At 46.5% G+C, this 15481-nt stretch overlaps 1 protein-coding gene across 1 annotated transcript in view; it reads right to left on the reverse strand.

The window, feature by feature from the left end:
* The window catches only part of IL1R2 (interleukin 1 receptor type 2), a 36194-nt gene extending 20921 nt beyond the window's left edge, over nucleotides 1-15273 (reverse strand). Inside the window, exon 1 of the mRNA XM_038550929.1 lies at nucleotides 15116-15273. Coding sequence (XP_038406857.1) covers nucleotides 15116-15129 — 14 coding nt within the window. The 5' untranslated portion in view covers nucleotides 15130-15273. The remainder of the gene's footprint in view (nucleotides 1-15115) is intronic.
* Nucleotides 15274-15481: the final 208 nt, after the last annotated feature.

Consider the following 15481-nt stretch of genomic DNA (forward strand, 5'->3'; position numbering starts at 1 on the left):
TGGCAAACCAAGGAAATAACCGTTGCACGCGAGAAACCCTCTCTCATCAGAAGGCGTGCACTCAGAGTTGCAGTCTGAACTCCTCCTCTAGTGATGAGGAGCCAGGACCTGAGATTTTCCCCTTAGCGGGGTATCTGCCCAGGGCTGTTTCCCCTAAACTCTTCCCACTCCTGCATCATCCTAACCTTTACATGTTTCTGAAACACAAACATTTCCTGTCATTTTAACCACTAACCCCAGCCTCAGGTTAATCAGGCCACCTGGTTAGCATAAAGGTCACATCAACATTGGCGAAGCCGCTTTGGGCTCCACACACACATTAGCTTCTCGCCTCCCCAAGCGTACCAGTCCCAGCCAGACTCACTGGTTCTCTAGAAAGGATATGAAAGAAGTTGGAATCAATCACACATGTGTAACCAATACCACATATCCAAATACGTGAATGAAGTTAAAGCTAGTGACACAAGGATGGGTGTAATAGTGACAGCTACTGAGCTGAATCCTGAGCATCTATTCTCTCATTTTACCCCTGTGATGGGAATATCATGCCACTTTGGCAGATCATATAATAGATGAGGGAGGTTATGTAGCTTGACTAAAATCTTACAGCTAGGAAGCAGGAATTGAAGTTCAAACCCAAGACTACTGATTCCGTAGCCCTTACTCTTCAAAAATCGAGTCTCCATGACGGATGCTGTTAAGTGTCCTCTAATATCTGTCCTCCCAGCTTCGCCAATTATAGGACCCGACTCAGGGAGACCCATCACTGGCCCACACAAAGACTATATTTCCCATCCTCCCTTGCTACCAGAAGCTGCCACGTGACAGAATTTAGGCCAATAAAATGTAAGTGGAAATGTGGGGTCCTCCTGGGAAGTCGACTTCAAAGTCTCCTCCAATGGCTTCCGAGTCTCCCCAGGTCTTCCTTCCTGCTGGCTCAGTAGGGGTGTGGTGGTGGGTTGTAGCCACCATGTTGGGCCACAAGGCGCAGACCAGTTGCTGACAGGGCTGGGACAGCAGGACAGGAGCATGAGACCCTGGTGGCTCCACTTCGTGGAGCTGCTCTCCCACCCTAAACTATCTTTTCCTTTTCTTTTCTTTTCTTTTTTTTCTTTTCTTTTCTTTTCTTTTCTTTTCTTTTCTTTTCTTTTCTCTTTTCTTTTTTTTCTTTTCTTTCTTTTTTTCTTTTCTTTTCTTTTCTTTTCTTTTTTCTTTCTTTCTTTCTTCTTCTTTTTTTTTAACATGTTTAGGCTTCCTGCCATGCACAGCCAAACCTAATCCCAATATGCAAACTTTCCAAAGTTTATAAAAAGGACCCTAAGGGAAGGAGCGGCCAGATAGGGCTGTCACTAGTCCTCTTTCTGTTACTCGACAGTTTCAAACAGTTTCTGCAGATTGACATTGAAAGTCATCTCAAGGGCAGCCCAGGTGGCTCAGCAGTTTAGCGCCACCTTGGGCCCAGGGCCTGATCCTGGAGACACGGGATCGAGTCCCCCACATTGGGCTCCCTGCGTGGAGCCTGCTTCTCCCTCTGCCTGTGTCTCTGCCTCTCTCTCTCTCTCTCCTGTGTCTCATGAATAAATAAATAAAATCCTAAAAAAAAAAAAAAAAGTCACTTCAACTTAAAGGCAGGAGGAACTGAGTAGCCTCCTTTAGGATGACCGCACTCCTCTACCCCCAAGACAGGTGCAGACTTAGCCTTGAATTCTGTGGTTTGTAACCAAGCTTAGCATTACTTTTATAGCACAGAGTCAGGCTGTGTCCATCCAGGAGCAGTTGTGAGCTGAGGATTCACAGAGCTATGGAGCAGGAAGGGTCCTAGAGAAATCTAGTCCACTCACTTTCTCTTTCAGGTGTTGAAAGCACCTGGAAACCCTCTTCTCAAAATCACACATGTGGTCAGGGTGAGAAGTAGAGATGTTTCAACAAGGACCCCATTCCAGTGGAACGAAATCCTACAATCTTGTCCTCCTCAAGCAAAGGCTATTCCCCAGCTGCCCCACTTGTCCCCCCTCCAACCCCACCCTTTGGGGACCTCTTCAGCCAAGGGAATTGTGTTGGTTTCCTTCTGAGGACTTGGGCAAAACAACTGCTTTACTGTGACCTCTTCAGGAAGTGGCTTCAGGCAATTAAATCACAAACACATAGTAGTGATCATTTTCAATAATCAAAACCTCAGGAAAAGGCTGGAATCAAAATCGCTGGAGTGTGGGAAACAGTAAGTCTCTGGCAGGCCCAAAGGAAAAAGAATTCGTTCTGCAGAGGTTTGCAGCAAAACATTCCTCTCCTGCCCTACTTTCTTTCAATGTGTCTTTAAATGACAGACAATTTGACATTTCTGCTTCAATCTAAGTTGACCTTCTTACTGGCAGAAAGAAATTTTAAAGGCTGCTGGTTCCAAGAATTTGACTGATAATTTTTTGGGGGGAAAGGGGTCACACAACCATACTATACCCAATGTCCAAAAACAGAAGAAAGAGATGAAAAACATGGCCAGACAAAAGAAAATGACCAACAATGTGTGAAGAGTTCAAGGAAGGAAAAAGAATACAGTAAGTGGAAAGAACTAGTGGCACCACACTGAGTCCAGCTCCACAGGGTCAGCCTCCTGGTCGCGGACGGTACACACAGCCTACGAGTATGTAGCTGTTTGCTTCACCTTTTCATTTAATTTTGAAAAGTTTCAATGGACTAAAAAGGTGAAAGAATGGTATTACACCAGCATGTATTTCACTTACATTCATCAATTATTAATATTTGGCTTTATTTCCTTTCTCTCTGTCTCTCTCCATGTATATAATATGTGCACACAGACATATATATACATATACATATTTTTCCCCTGAACACAGAAAAGTTGCAGACATCCTCAAACTTCACCCCAAAAGCTTTTTTTCAGTATTTTTTAAGTTTAAATTCAATTTGCCAGGGATACCTGCTGTGGCGCAGCACTTGAGCATTTGCCTTTGGCTCAAGGCGTGATCCCAGTATCCAGGATCAAGTCCCACATTGGGCTCCCTGCATGGAGCCTACTTCTCTTCCTCTGCCCTATATCTCTGCTTCTCTGTGTGTGTTTCTCTCATAAATAAATAAATAAAATCTTAAAAATAAATAAATAAATAAATAAATAAATTCAATTTACCAACATATAGTATAACCCCTGTGCTCATCCCCTCAAGTGCCCTCCTCAGTGCCTGTCACCCAGTCATCACCCCTAAAGACTTTAGAATGCATGTAGGAATACATTTTTTAGCAGACTAAGAAGAAATTACAAGTAAATGATAGCTCCAGAGATAAATCTTCAGGCATTTGAAATGATTCATCTCACTCTATAGTACATTTTAATATATCTCTGAATTCAGTGAGAAGATTAAACTTATCTTTAAGTTGTTCCCAGACGTTTTTAGGCAACTGTCCATCTATGAGTCAGGAGGTACAGTCATCCAAAAAAGCAAAACAAAGGTGACAGATCTTGAATATTAATGAAGCCAAATAGTTATCAGGCCCAACGCATACCATTTAGTCACTCCAGTTTGTAAAATAAATTCCCAAAAACCGACACATGTTGTGGCAGGCATGTGGTACAAAATCTTTTGTCACCCATGGGAAAACAAATATTTGCATCAAAGTTAAGCTTGGAAATTTTTTAAAATTCAAGGCAGAAGTAAAATAAGAAGTATTTTTTAACTAAATCTCTGGAAAACACAGAATGTGAAGAGTTTGGGGAATAAGGAAAAATAAATAGATAGATAGATAGATAGATAGATAGATAGATAGATAGATAGATGATAGAGAAGTCTAAATTTCTCTGCCTCTAGTTTCAGAGGCAGAGAAATATACCTGGTTTGAGGCATTTTTTTTTTGAAAGCATACTGGCTCAAAGCAAATGGGTTGGCCACAGATTATTTTTGGTTCCACAGAAAAGAGAGAAGCTAGTTTCCCCACCACACACATACACACCCCAGAATTGAGGGAATTCAGTGCAGCAGGGTGGGACTATCTCTGGTCTGCATGGCCAAGTCAAAATGAGAACACCTCAATGGCTTTGGCCTTGGTGGGGCCTAGAGAGACAGAATTGTTTCCTGGAAGCCATACCCCTGGAAGACCCATCTTTGGGCCACAATGAACTGAATCTCAAAGGGAAAACCTAGAGAAGCTAAGACTTGACTCCACTAAGGGCTACAATGCTATTTCACTCTCTGCCAACAGGTATCTCCCTAAAAGCACCCTTTTGCTGTCAAACCTTTTGGCCAACTTCTGCCCCAGTAAATCAACCCAACTCATCTCCTCACTCATTTGAATCCTCTGTTCGTGTTTTGCATTCCCAGTAAGGGTGAACCATTCAGAGCCCCCAACAGGCTGGACCATCAACCAAAGACATTTCATTCACCTTCTTCCTGAATCAGGCCCTCTCACAGGCTAGCTCCTGACAAGACCACTCCTCTAGCTCAGAATAATTGCCATTCTCCTGCAAAATGACTGATATGGCAGCTCCATCCATGACGCCCTCAGCACCCACAGTATGAATCCACTAGGCTTCAAATTCTCTCACCCTGCTATTTTTAGAAGAGGAATTTTTTGCTCTAGGCAATTCTAGAAGGTAAAACTGATGAGTCTGGCAGACTGCATCATCCCCATTATAAACAGGAAGCAATGGAAATAGATTCAGATTTGTTAAGTAATTTACCCAAGGCCACAGAGCTAATGCAATGATGGAGTGGAATGCAAACATGAGTCAACACAATCTTCAGCCTTGGTACTCATTCTCTGCTTTGTAGAAGCACCAGAACCTGGAGCTAGAGGGGGCTCCAGAAGCCATTATGCTTAGCAGCCCACCCTAACAGTCTTCCCAGACCCAACATCCTCCATAGGTAGCCAAGTTTACCCCATTAGATGGACACTTCCAGTCTTGGGAAGTACACTTGATCAGATACCTCTGACAGTTCAAAAGGCAAATTTGCCTTCCCCTAAGCTCCATTCATTGGTCAGATTCCACCCTAGGAGGCAGCTCAGAAGTCTATCTGCATCTCAAAGTAGTCCTGAAAGTTAGGGAGTCTATACAGGAGAACACTGTGGACAACACATGGTCTTGAGAGTCTGATAGAACAAGTGTGAGTCCTGCCTTCCTGGTATGCCAGCTGGATGGTTTGGTGCCAGGGGGTAGATCATACTGCTTCTGAGAGGCTCAGCTTACTAATCTGCGAAATGCCTGTAGCCTGGCATGTTGCGCAGAAGGGGCAGATGGCGGGATCCCTGGATGGCTCAGCGGTTTAGTGCCTGCCTTCCACCCAGGGCATGATACTGGAGTCCCTGGATCGAGTCCCACATCAGGCTCCCTGTGTGGAACCTGCTTCTCTCTCTGCCTGTGTCTCTATCTCTCTATCTCTCTCTCTCTCTCTCTCTCTCTCTCTCTCTCTCGGTGTGTGTGTCTCTCATGAATAAATAAATAAAATCTTAAAAAAAAAAAAAAGAAGGGGCAGATGGCATGTGATATGTAGAGAGGTCAGCACAGAGCTGGCAAAGAGAAAGCACTCAACAAGTGGTGGCTCTCATCAGCATTTTGCAGAAGCAGACCCCAAAACTCAGGAGTTGATTAACTTTCTCAAGAGCACAGAATTGACACAACTGAGTGAGGAGTCAGAGCTTCCACCTTCTACATTCTTCCTAGCTCCTGCTACAGGTCCATCCCACAGCCTGAGAACGTTTGGTATCATAATCAATAACTCACCTAATACCAATTACTATATTAGAAAGGTGTTCAACTTTACCTAATGGAATCAATAAGCCTGATGCCTAAATCCATATTATAGAAGTGTATGTATCGTGTAAACATACGATCATAAAAACACGAGTACATGCATTCAAGGCCTACCATGGAATTCTGATCCTTTCATTCAGACTGACATCTTAGTGGTAGAGTCTTTAAGCACAGAGAGCAGGAGATTGAAGCTGGATTCCTGGAAGCTGGATTCACTCTACCATTAACTAGCTATGTGATCTTAGGCAAGCCACGAAGCGATTTACCCAATCTGGGTCAGTTTCTTCATCTCTAAAATAAATGCAAAGACTGAGCTGCTTGCTGAGAGCTCCCAGGTTCCTCCCAACAACTGGAAAACCTGAGGGTTTTAAATCAGTCTGGATCCACACTTAGGCTTCAGCCCTGGGCACAGCTTCAATTTCTAAAGCACCAAGTCAGGGCCTTCATCAGATAACAACCAAATCTCATCAACTCGCTTGCATGAGTCCCAAAGCCAGCAAATAACAATGCCAAGACTCAAGACTTCTGAGTTCCCCTAGTAGCTGAGCACTCTGTGCTGGCATGGGACACGAAGCGCATCTTTTAAGCTGACTGTGGCTTTCAACCTCTTGTAATCAGTGTATGTAGTAAATACCTCAGATATTTGAATTCTCAGTCATCCAGAAAACTTGTCCATCTGAAATATAATGTGGACAGAAGAAACAAGGACAAAAAGATCTGAGGATGCCTGGGTGACTCAGTGGTTGAGTGTCTACCTTCAGCTCAGGGTGTGATCCCAAGGTCCTGGGATCGAGTCCTGTATCGGGCTCCCCATGGGGAGCCTGCTTCTCACTCTGCCTGTGTCTCTGCCTCTCTCTGTGTGTCTCTCATGAAAGAAAAAAATAAATAAAATAAATTCCCAAAGTCTTCTACAATCAAAAAAAAAAAAGGACAAAAAGAGCTTAACAGTTGAAAGAGAGCCAATAAGATCCTGGCACAAACACATGTATATTTTACTCAGAGAAAAAACTTTGCAGCAATCTTGCAGCATCTCTTTCTCCATGTATATGAGTGTTGTAGCTTCTTAGAGTGGCAATTATACTTTCTAAGGATGGCCACAACCTTATAACCCATCTTATGTGGTCTTCTATGATGTGACTGTGCTGCTATGTCATCAAAATGTGGAGGCCAACTCACCTCCCTTGAATGTGGGCCAGCTTTTGATTGTGAATGCTTCCACCTGGCATCCTTGGAATGCTTGCTCTGGGAAAAGCCAACCACCATGTAAGCTGTCCAACTACCCGGAGACCACCTCTCAAGGGAGGCCACATGTAGGGAGTCCGATTCACAATTCCAGCTATAGCTGGCCTCACAGGCATCCCCTTAAAGGCATCAGCCATGTAAGTAAAGCCATCTTGGACTCCCCAGAAGAGTCCATTCACTAGCTGAATATCATTGTTTGAACTCAAACCATGTGGAGCAGAAGAATCACCTAGCTGAGCCCCTCCCAAATTCATGCCCTACAGGATATGCGAGTTATAATAAAATGTTTGTTATCAGCTGCTAAATTCTGGGGCACTTTGTTATGCAGCAACATGTGACCAGAAGGCTTAATCAAAAGCAAATTAGAGATAGCAAACTAGAAAGACATACTGGGCTAGCAGAAGAGAACACGTAGGAAGGGAGAGCCAGTTGATGGCAGCTGATGGCCCATTAACACAGGAGACAGAAGGGCATTAAGATAGATGTGGGGGGGGGGGAGAAAAGAAACACATCAAGACAGTGCAAGAACCAAGGAGTACAGCAATCAGGAGCCATTAAGAACAGACATCAATGGTCCCCTCCACCTCCCCATGCCCAACTGAGGGTATGGGGTGTTACAGCACAAAACAGTTGATGTTCACAATGATTTCCCTGAATCACAAAGAACAATCTAAATTTTGTTCAGGAAAAAAATAAAAAATAAATTTTGTTCAGAATCCTCTTTTCTAGGATGGGACAGTGCATAACATATGCAATGGGAATAACATTTTAATTTACTTTCCAGTGTATTTCTCTTCTTGCTGTCTCCACTTCTGCCACTATGGCCCAAAGAAAAGGGAAGCACAAAGTCCCCCTCAGAAAGGAGGGAAGGAAGTGCGTGCGATGTGTTCCTTCCTGGTAGGAAGGGGAAGTAAAAGAAAGGGCTCCAGGGGTTCCAGGGTAAAAGGAAAGAAACCACAAGAGGAAGTAGGCATATTGGCCCGCTCTCAAACCTGAGTTCAAAACCCAAGTGCAAAGAGACAGAAGACCTGCTAGCCTGAGTTTCTCACTGATGGGCAAGAAATGCAGGTATTTCCCAAGGTTCCAGTGGAGAATGGGAGGTAAACTGAGATCTGGGCTAATCTGGTGCTGCTATGATGAAGGACAAGCTGACCTGGGGCTGGATATTCAGTCCATAAGGAGCAGGGTGGCCAAATATGCAAACATGTCTGTACCAGGGGTAAATCTCACTTACTTAAGCCCTGCACTCTCTGTCCTCTGCTACCATGCCTTTCCTGGGGCTCCTCTGAGATACTGCAGCTTCTGTTCCAAATGGTTGGTGCTCGTCCCCTGCTGGTCATCAAATATTTTGAGTATCACCTGCACAAATGGCCAGTCTAAGCCAAGGGAGAAATGTGGCCAAAGGCAAGACACAGAGGACCTGTGGAACTACTGAGGGGCACAGTGGACCCAAGTTGGCTATTGTGGTGGCTCTGACCCAGCTGCAAGATCAGACCATGGGTCCTCCCAGCTGCAGACCTCAGCAGTAGATTCAGCAGGACACCTCAGGACCAGCCAGGTCCAAGGACATCTCCATAGGAATTCAGTGAAGGCCCCAGGCCATCAGAGGTTGACTGCCACCCTCCCCATCATGCCCTGGGGACATGGCTTCCCTGTTTTCAGGCTCCTTCCTAGCTAGAAGAAAGCAATGAGGTGAGAAACTCTGAAAGTCTAACCCCAAAAATATTGAATAAATATAAGAGAGGTAGATGTGAGCTAGCGAGATGGGGATGACATGGTATTAGTAGGTTTAATTACCCTTCCCTGGGCACCACTCAGTCATTGAGCATCTGCCTTTGGCTCAGGTCATGATCCCAGGTTCTGGGGATCAAGTCCCACATCAGGCTCCCTGCAGGGAGTCTGCTTCTGCCTATGTATCTGCCTCCTTCTTCTGTGTGTCTCTCATGAATAAATAAATAAAATCTTTTTTTTTTTTTTAAGAAAATTCCCCTTTCCTAATGAAAGGGGACCTCAAACACCAAAGGAAATTCTTTTAGAAATGTTACGAAAGATACATTTTTTGGGGATCAGTTTGCAGTGAGTAGAAATTTTCACCATGCTACATATAGTTTAGGAATATCTCCTTCCAAAATTAAGTGGTCAAAAACGGGGGGATTTTCTCTTAATGGATTGAAAGATCATCTTCTACTCTCTGGAAAATGTGGAAAATGTGCCCACCCAGAATGGCCTGTCCTCTAAGCATCACAGAAGGTGGCGGCTTCTCCAGCCCTGTGTCCAGCATGCCCACGAGAGTGGATAAAAGTCAAGCAAAAACAAGCAATTGAAAACCCAAGCAATTTTTCTTCTACTGTGTGGGGAAAACCCTTGCCACATAAAGCTCACCATTTAGCCTGAAGACAGCCCAGACTTACTGGTTTTTCCACAGACCCAAAAAGTCCCAAGATGCCCTCCCACAGGGGAAGGCATCCCCTGTGACTGGGAGTGAATGTTCCATTCACACACATACCCCTCTGGCTGCTCTCAGCGTTACGATGCCCCATCACCCTGCCCCAGCGCCAAGAAGAGATCGGTGAAGCTGAACAATCTGAAACCCTACTTCCTCCCCTGCCACTCCAACTCAACTGCGCAACATGCTGTGGTGGAAAGACTCACACTCACCAATATCTGATGCTCTTCTACTTTTGGGGTACACACAGAATTCCCCTTCTCTGTACCTGTTTGGTTTGACATAGCTGCAGGACTGGTTATAGCCATGAAAAGGAAGCAGGAAGGACTTGGGTCACTTCCAAGCCTGAGCATTTCATTTCTGGTACCCTATCGTCCAGCACCCCTTTCTCTGAGCCATGGTTTATTGACTGTGGCCACAGAGGATGATCGGGTCATCCTGATAGGAAGCTGAGGTCCACTTCCATCCATGGATCCACCTAGTTGGTCTGTTTCTTCTGCCGCTGAGTACCAGAAATACCTATTTCCCACCCTAGCACCCATGTCAAAACAATCCAATGGATGATCTCCATGAGTTCTCTTTTGAAAATGTCCTGAAGTGGCTATGACGAGCCATCATAGTCTGACACAGCTGACCAATGACAATGATACAGCATGAGCAAAAAGAAACTCATGTTGTATCAAGTTTCTGAGATGTTTTAGGTTATCTAGGCCTTGGACACTATGCCCAGCAATCAAACGGAAGAATTAGGACATCGTATTCATTTTTCTATTGCTGTGTAGAAATCCCACAAACTCAGTGACTTTAGAATAACACACACTCATTAGTCATACTGCCATGGGTCGGATGTCTGGTCTCAGCCTGGATGAAGTCTCTTCTGAGGGTGTAACAGACTACCAGAGCTCAGGGTCCTGTTCCAAATGTCTGTTCATAGAAGTCAGTTCCTTATGACTGTACAAACGGGGGTCCCCACTTTCTTGCTGGCTGTCAGCCAAGGCTACTTTCAGCAGCTTGAAACCACCCACCATTTCCTGCTCCACAGTCAGCTCCACAACCTGACCGTTTATTTTTTCAAGGCCAATAGAGCAACATCAGATGTTGCTTCATGTCTCTCCGACCTCCTGACTCTGACCTCTAGACCTTTTTATTTAAAGTGGCCACCTGGTTGTGTCAGGCACATTCACGAAAATTCCTTTTGATTAACTTCAAGTCAGCTGGTCAGGGTCCTAAATTATGCCTGCAAAATTCCTTTACCTTTGTGGTATAAGATAAACGATGAAGACATTGGGGCTTACAGGAGGTAAATAACTCCTCTAAGGAAATATCCAAAAGAGTGGGAGGGCCGGGATTTGCCCCTCATCCCATTTGCTCACCGGGTATGTGATCATATCATCAGAAGCTGTCAAAGCCAGTCCACAAATCCCAAACTGGGGTCTGGGCCAATTCAGCTTGTGAGTATGCATTATTCAGCCAGAATGTTGGTGTTACTCTTCGCTGAATGTCTTTCCCCAGAGACAAACTCATTCCAGTTGGCTACTGGCCTTATCACTCACAGCCTCACAGATTTGAATGGCCCCCGAATACACGCAAGTTTGAAATCCTTAATGAAATTACATAGTCTTAAATTTCCCCTTGATGTTTCATAAAAAATTCAGGTGGTATGAATACTTTCCAGAGATCCTTTACAAGAGCAAAAAACCTCTGCTCCCTACCCTGTCCCTGTCACCTGTCCCTGTCCCTGTCACCTGTGAGTGAAACTAACATCCAGAAGCTAAAGTTCCATCTCTAAGCCACATAGCAAGTCCAGTTTTAGATTGGACTATTATGACCTACAATCAAACGCCACAATCATCCACCTCCTTGTGTTTAGGTAATTATTTATGTTTAAGATGAAACAGAGATTCTCACCAAAGTATATTTCAGAAACGTTTCCAGGGAGTTTAATACAGATTCCCAGATTTCTGTTCATGCTACTGGTAAATAAAATGCCCGTTTTATCCAAAATTCATCAGATAAATTATAGATTCAGAACACAGGGTTTGAAAGGAGAAAAAAGGAGTCCCCGAATAGTTAATAAAAGGTGGGACAGTAAGGAGTGTAAGAGATGGAGTAGGGCAGTGGATCTCAGCCTTGGTTATACATCAGCACTGGTTGGAAGGCTTTAAAACCAATGTTCAGAGGGACGATTGGGTGGCTCAGTGGTTGAGCATCTGCCTTTGGCTCAGGTCGTGATCCCGGGGTTCCGGGATCGAGTCCCAAAATCAGGCTTCCCACAGGGAGCCTGCTTCTCCCTCTGCCTATGTCCATACCTCTCTCTCTCTTTGTCTCTCATGAATAAATAAATACAAATATAAAAACTAATGCCCAGGTCCCAGCCCCCAACGTTGATGATGTAACTGGTCCCAGGTACAGCGATTTTTTTAAGAGCTCCCCTGGGTGATTTTAACACTCGTCCACAGCTGGGAACTACTGGAGCAGGGACTCTTGAGATGCTAGAGGATCAACAACCCCATCACTGTTTCTCTTATGGCCTCACTGGGTTTGGCCCATACACTGGCCACAGAACCTTCCATATTCCCTTCATCTCCGTGCAGCCCTTTGCCACCCTCTTCCCTCCTATGTTAAGTAATGTTTCTTCGGGAGTGGAGAACAAAACTGATAGGAGACTGAGGTCAAGTTCCAGACACTGAGATACTTATTGTTCCTGCTCTACCTATTTGTCCACCTGGCTCAACCGCTGAGCCACCCAGGCACCCCTGTCCACCTGTTAAACAGAATTCTCCTATTTATGGCCTCCAGCCTCGCACACTCATTTCAACCCAGTAGGTCTCTGTGAGTTGGGTCTTGAGAATGGCCTCGAAAGGTACTTGTCCTGAAACAACTCTCTGGTCAGTTTGCCGCTGGCTGTAAAACTTCTTGTTATCACCTAAGGAAGCGGTTCTCAAAGTGTGGTCCCCAGACCAACAGCGTCAGCATGACCTGGGAATGTCTTAGAGGTGCAGGTCCTCAGACACCCTGCATGCAAGTACTGAATCAGAAATCTCAGTGGATCCAGCAGTCCGTGCTTACTAAGCCCCAGGGGTGCTCGTGCTCCCTCAAGTTTGAGAAGCCCTGGCCAAAGGCACTGTCGTGACCACGTGCCCCCAACCGGACAGCAGGTGACGGTAACAGGAAAAAAAAAAAAGAAAAAGACAACTCAAAGCCACATGACCCACGCTTGTCAGTCATGTTTTCATGTGACACTGACTCTGCTGGCCTGGGGGAGGGGAGGGGGGATGGTGTCTGAGGGTCTCTTGATCGCACAGGGGTTCGCACAGGGGTTCGTTGTCTGAAGCTGGGGTGTGAGGCCCGTGGGGAGCTGGGAGGTTGAGGGGACACCTGCTGGTAGGGCTTGGGAAGTGCTCCCGGGCGGCCAGCGGTCCTCACAGCAGCTCCCACCCAATCCAAGCTTCCTGCTTCCCTTTCAGGGGAACCAAAGAAGCCAAAACCTGGAGAATGTGGTGGAACTGGACAAAACTACTGAGCCGTGAGACAAGGGGCTCCCTGTGCTGCGCAGTGGGAATATGGCACTGAGTGCTGGGAAGGAGCCCCCAGCCCTCTTGGGACAGCAGAGCTCAGGGAGACAGGCCAGGGCAAGGAGGAGTTTGGGGGGAAGCCAGCCGCTGTGGGGGGGGCTCCCAAAGTCAAGTCCCTCCACTGCCTGTTTGCAGAAGAGGAAACCCAGACAGAGACCAGCCTTGACCTGGATCACACCACATCAGTGGCAGGGCTGGGGGCCACGAGGTAGGGGACTCCTGAGGGAGCCGGGGTCCCATGAGGAGCAAAGGCCTCCAAGGGGGATGGGATTCGAGAGAGAGAAAGCCGAAGAGTGAGGGCGCCGTTTGGGCCGCACCCACAGCGAGCCAGGCTACACTCCAAGTGCCTACAGGATTCATCCGCACTGACTCTCCCCACCACCTTGTGGTCCTCCTCGGCAGAGTTCACTATCTACAGATGGGGACACTGAGGCACCGAGAGGTTAAAAATAAACTGTGCGATTTATTTCATTATGATTGAGGACAGAAAGCAACTTTATTTTAAAAATTGTAGCCAGTTTTATTATTTCACAAGAACGAAGCAAGGGATAAAGGTAAGTTTACTACTTCCTGGCTATCGATAACTGGCCACCTGCTGGCCACTGGGTAGATGATCTCATCCAAATGGCACCCCTTCCTTATCCACCAGAATATAGAACAGAATTTTTTAAAGACAGTTATAACCCGGGGGGTGCCTGGGTGTCTCAGTGGTTGAGCGTCTGCCTTTGGTGCAGGTCATGATTCCGGGGTCCTGGGATCGAGTCCCACAACAGGCTCCTTACACGAAGCCTCTTCTCCCTCTGCCTGTGTCTCTGCCTCTCTCTCTCTCTCTCTCTATGTCTCTCATGAATAAATAAATAAAATCTTTAAAAAAGAATGAAAGTTATGATGTGGACACACGTGGGACTTCATACAGCTAGTAGGAGCAAAGGCAGCCTTGACCACAGACCCTTTAGCCCACGGCTCACACGTCACCACCATCTGTTTGCTACTCGGCTGAGACAACCCGGAGCGCTGGCGCCCAGTCAGCTCTGAAAGCTCAAGTGTTAGAAAAGCTACACCTACTTGTAAAAAGAAAACACGCCATCCTCGAAAACCCCCTGATCTTCCAAAGAAGAAAGCCTCTAAATTCGGTGGAAGCCTCACAAGCACAGCCTCTCCTGAGGTGACCTGTCTGTAGCAACGGATCTCCTTATTGGATTCCACAGCTTTTTTGTCTGCAGCTTCGAATCACAGAAGATCCTCAGAAACCCTCTGATCCAGCCCTTTTGTGACAGAGAAACTGAAGCCCGAGAAGGTCAGGGTCACCTTCATACAAACGAAGGTCGCAGAAGTGAGGAATGTCACCCAGAGAAGGACCCAAGGTCCAGAGACATCAGGAAAGCCACCTGAAGTTCCATCCTGAAATGGAATCCAAGTGCCTGACCCCCCAGATTTCTCCCTCTCTCTCCCCCTCATTCTCTCATTCTCTCTCTCTCATTCCCTCTTCTCATTCTCTCTCTTCTTATTCTCTTTCCCTCTCTCCCTCTCTTCAATTCCCTTTCCCTCCCTCTCATTCCCTCTCTTCTCATTCCCTCTCTCTCCCTCTTTCTTTCCCTCTCTCATTCCCTCTCTCATTCCCTCTCTCATTCCCCGCAGGCGAGAGAATTCCGGCGGGCCCCGCTCCAAGGCCTCTTATAGAGAGCGCTCGCTCAATCCCTTCTCCCTGACATTCCCTCCTCTAGCCCGCTCCCTCCTCGTTCCCTCGGAAGCCCCACCCTCTCAGGTGGGACATCCTTCTCCGCCCCCTCATTCCCTCTCTCTTCCCTCGCTCTTCCCTCTCTCTTCCCAGAGATTCCCTCTCCGTGTCCCTCTCCCAATCCTCATTCTTCTCTTCGTATTCCCTCTCTCCATTCCCTCTCTCCAATTCCCTTTCCCTCTCTCTCATTTCCTCTCCTTCCCTCTTTCCCCCTCTCTTTCCCTCTCTCTCATTCCCTCTCTCTCATTCCCTCTCCAATTCCCTCTTTCCCTCTCTCTCATTTCCTCTCTCATTCCCTCTCTCAGTCCCTCTCTCTCATTCTCTCTCTCTCTCTCTGTCTCTCAAAAGCCTCTTACCTGCAGCCCTGCATTCTTTGACCTTGTTGCTTCTTGCCTGGGGAAGTCTGCCAGGCCTGACTTTACCTTCAGTGGAAACTCTGAGGTCCAGGCAGGGATTTATACCCCGTCCTCCTGGGATTTCCTAATAGGGCTTGTGTCACTCAGTCTGACTGAGTGGCTGTGGACACACCTTCTCCCTCCTCGCAGGGGAGCTCCCTCGCCTGCGCTCCCTGCGTGATCACTCGGATGGGGAAGTGGCCGAGGAAACTGTGCGTAAGTTTCCCTGACTCGCTAAAACTTGCGTACTTCCAGCTGAGAGGCTGTTTTGAAGCGATGTGTGTTTTGCTGACCATGGTCCCACCAAAGGAGGTCCTCGGGTCCTCA

The sequence above is a fragment of the Canis lupus genome, chromosome 10, assembly GCF_011100685.1.
Source record: "Canis lupus familiaris isolate Mischka breed German Shepherd chromosome 10, alternate assembly UU_Cfam_GSD_1.0, whole genome shotgun sequence".
NCBI classification, from domain to species: Eukaryota; Metazoa; Chordata; class Mammalia; order Carnivora; family Canidae; genus Canis; species Canis lupus.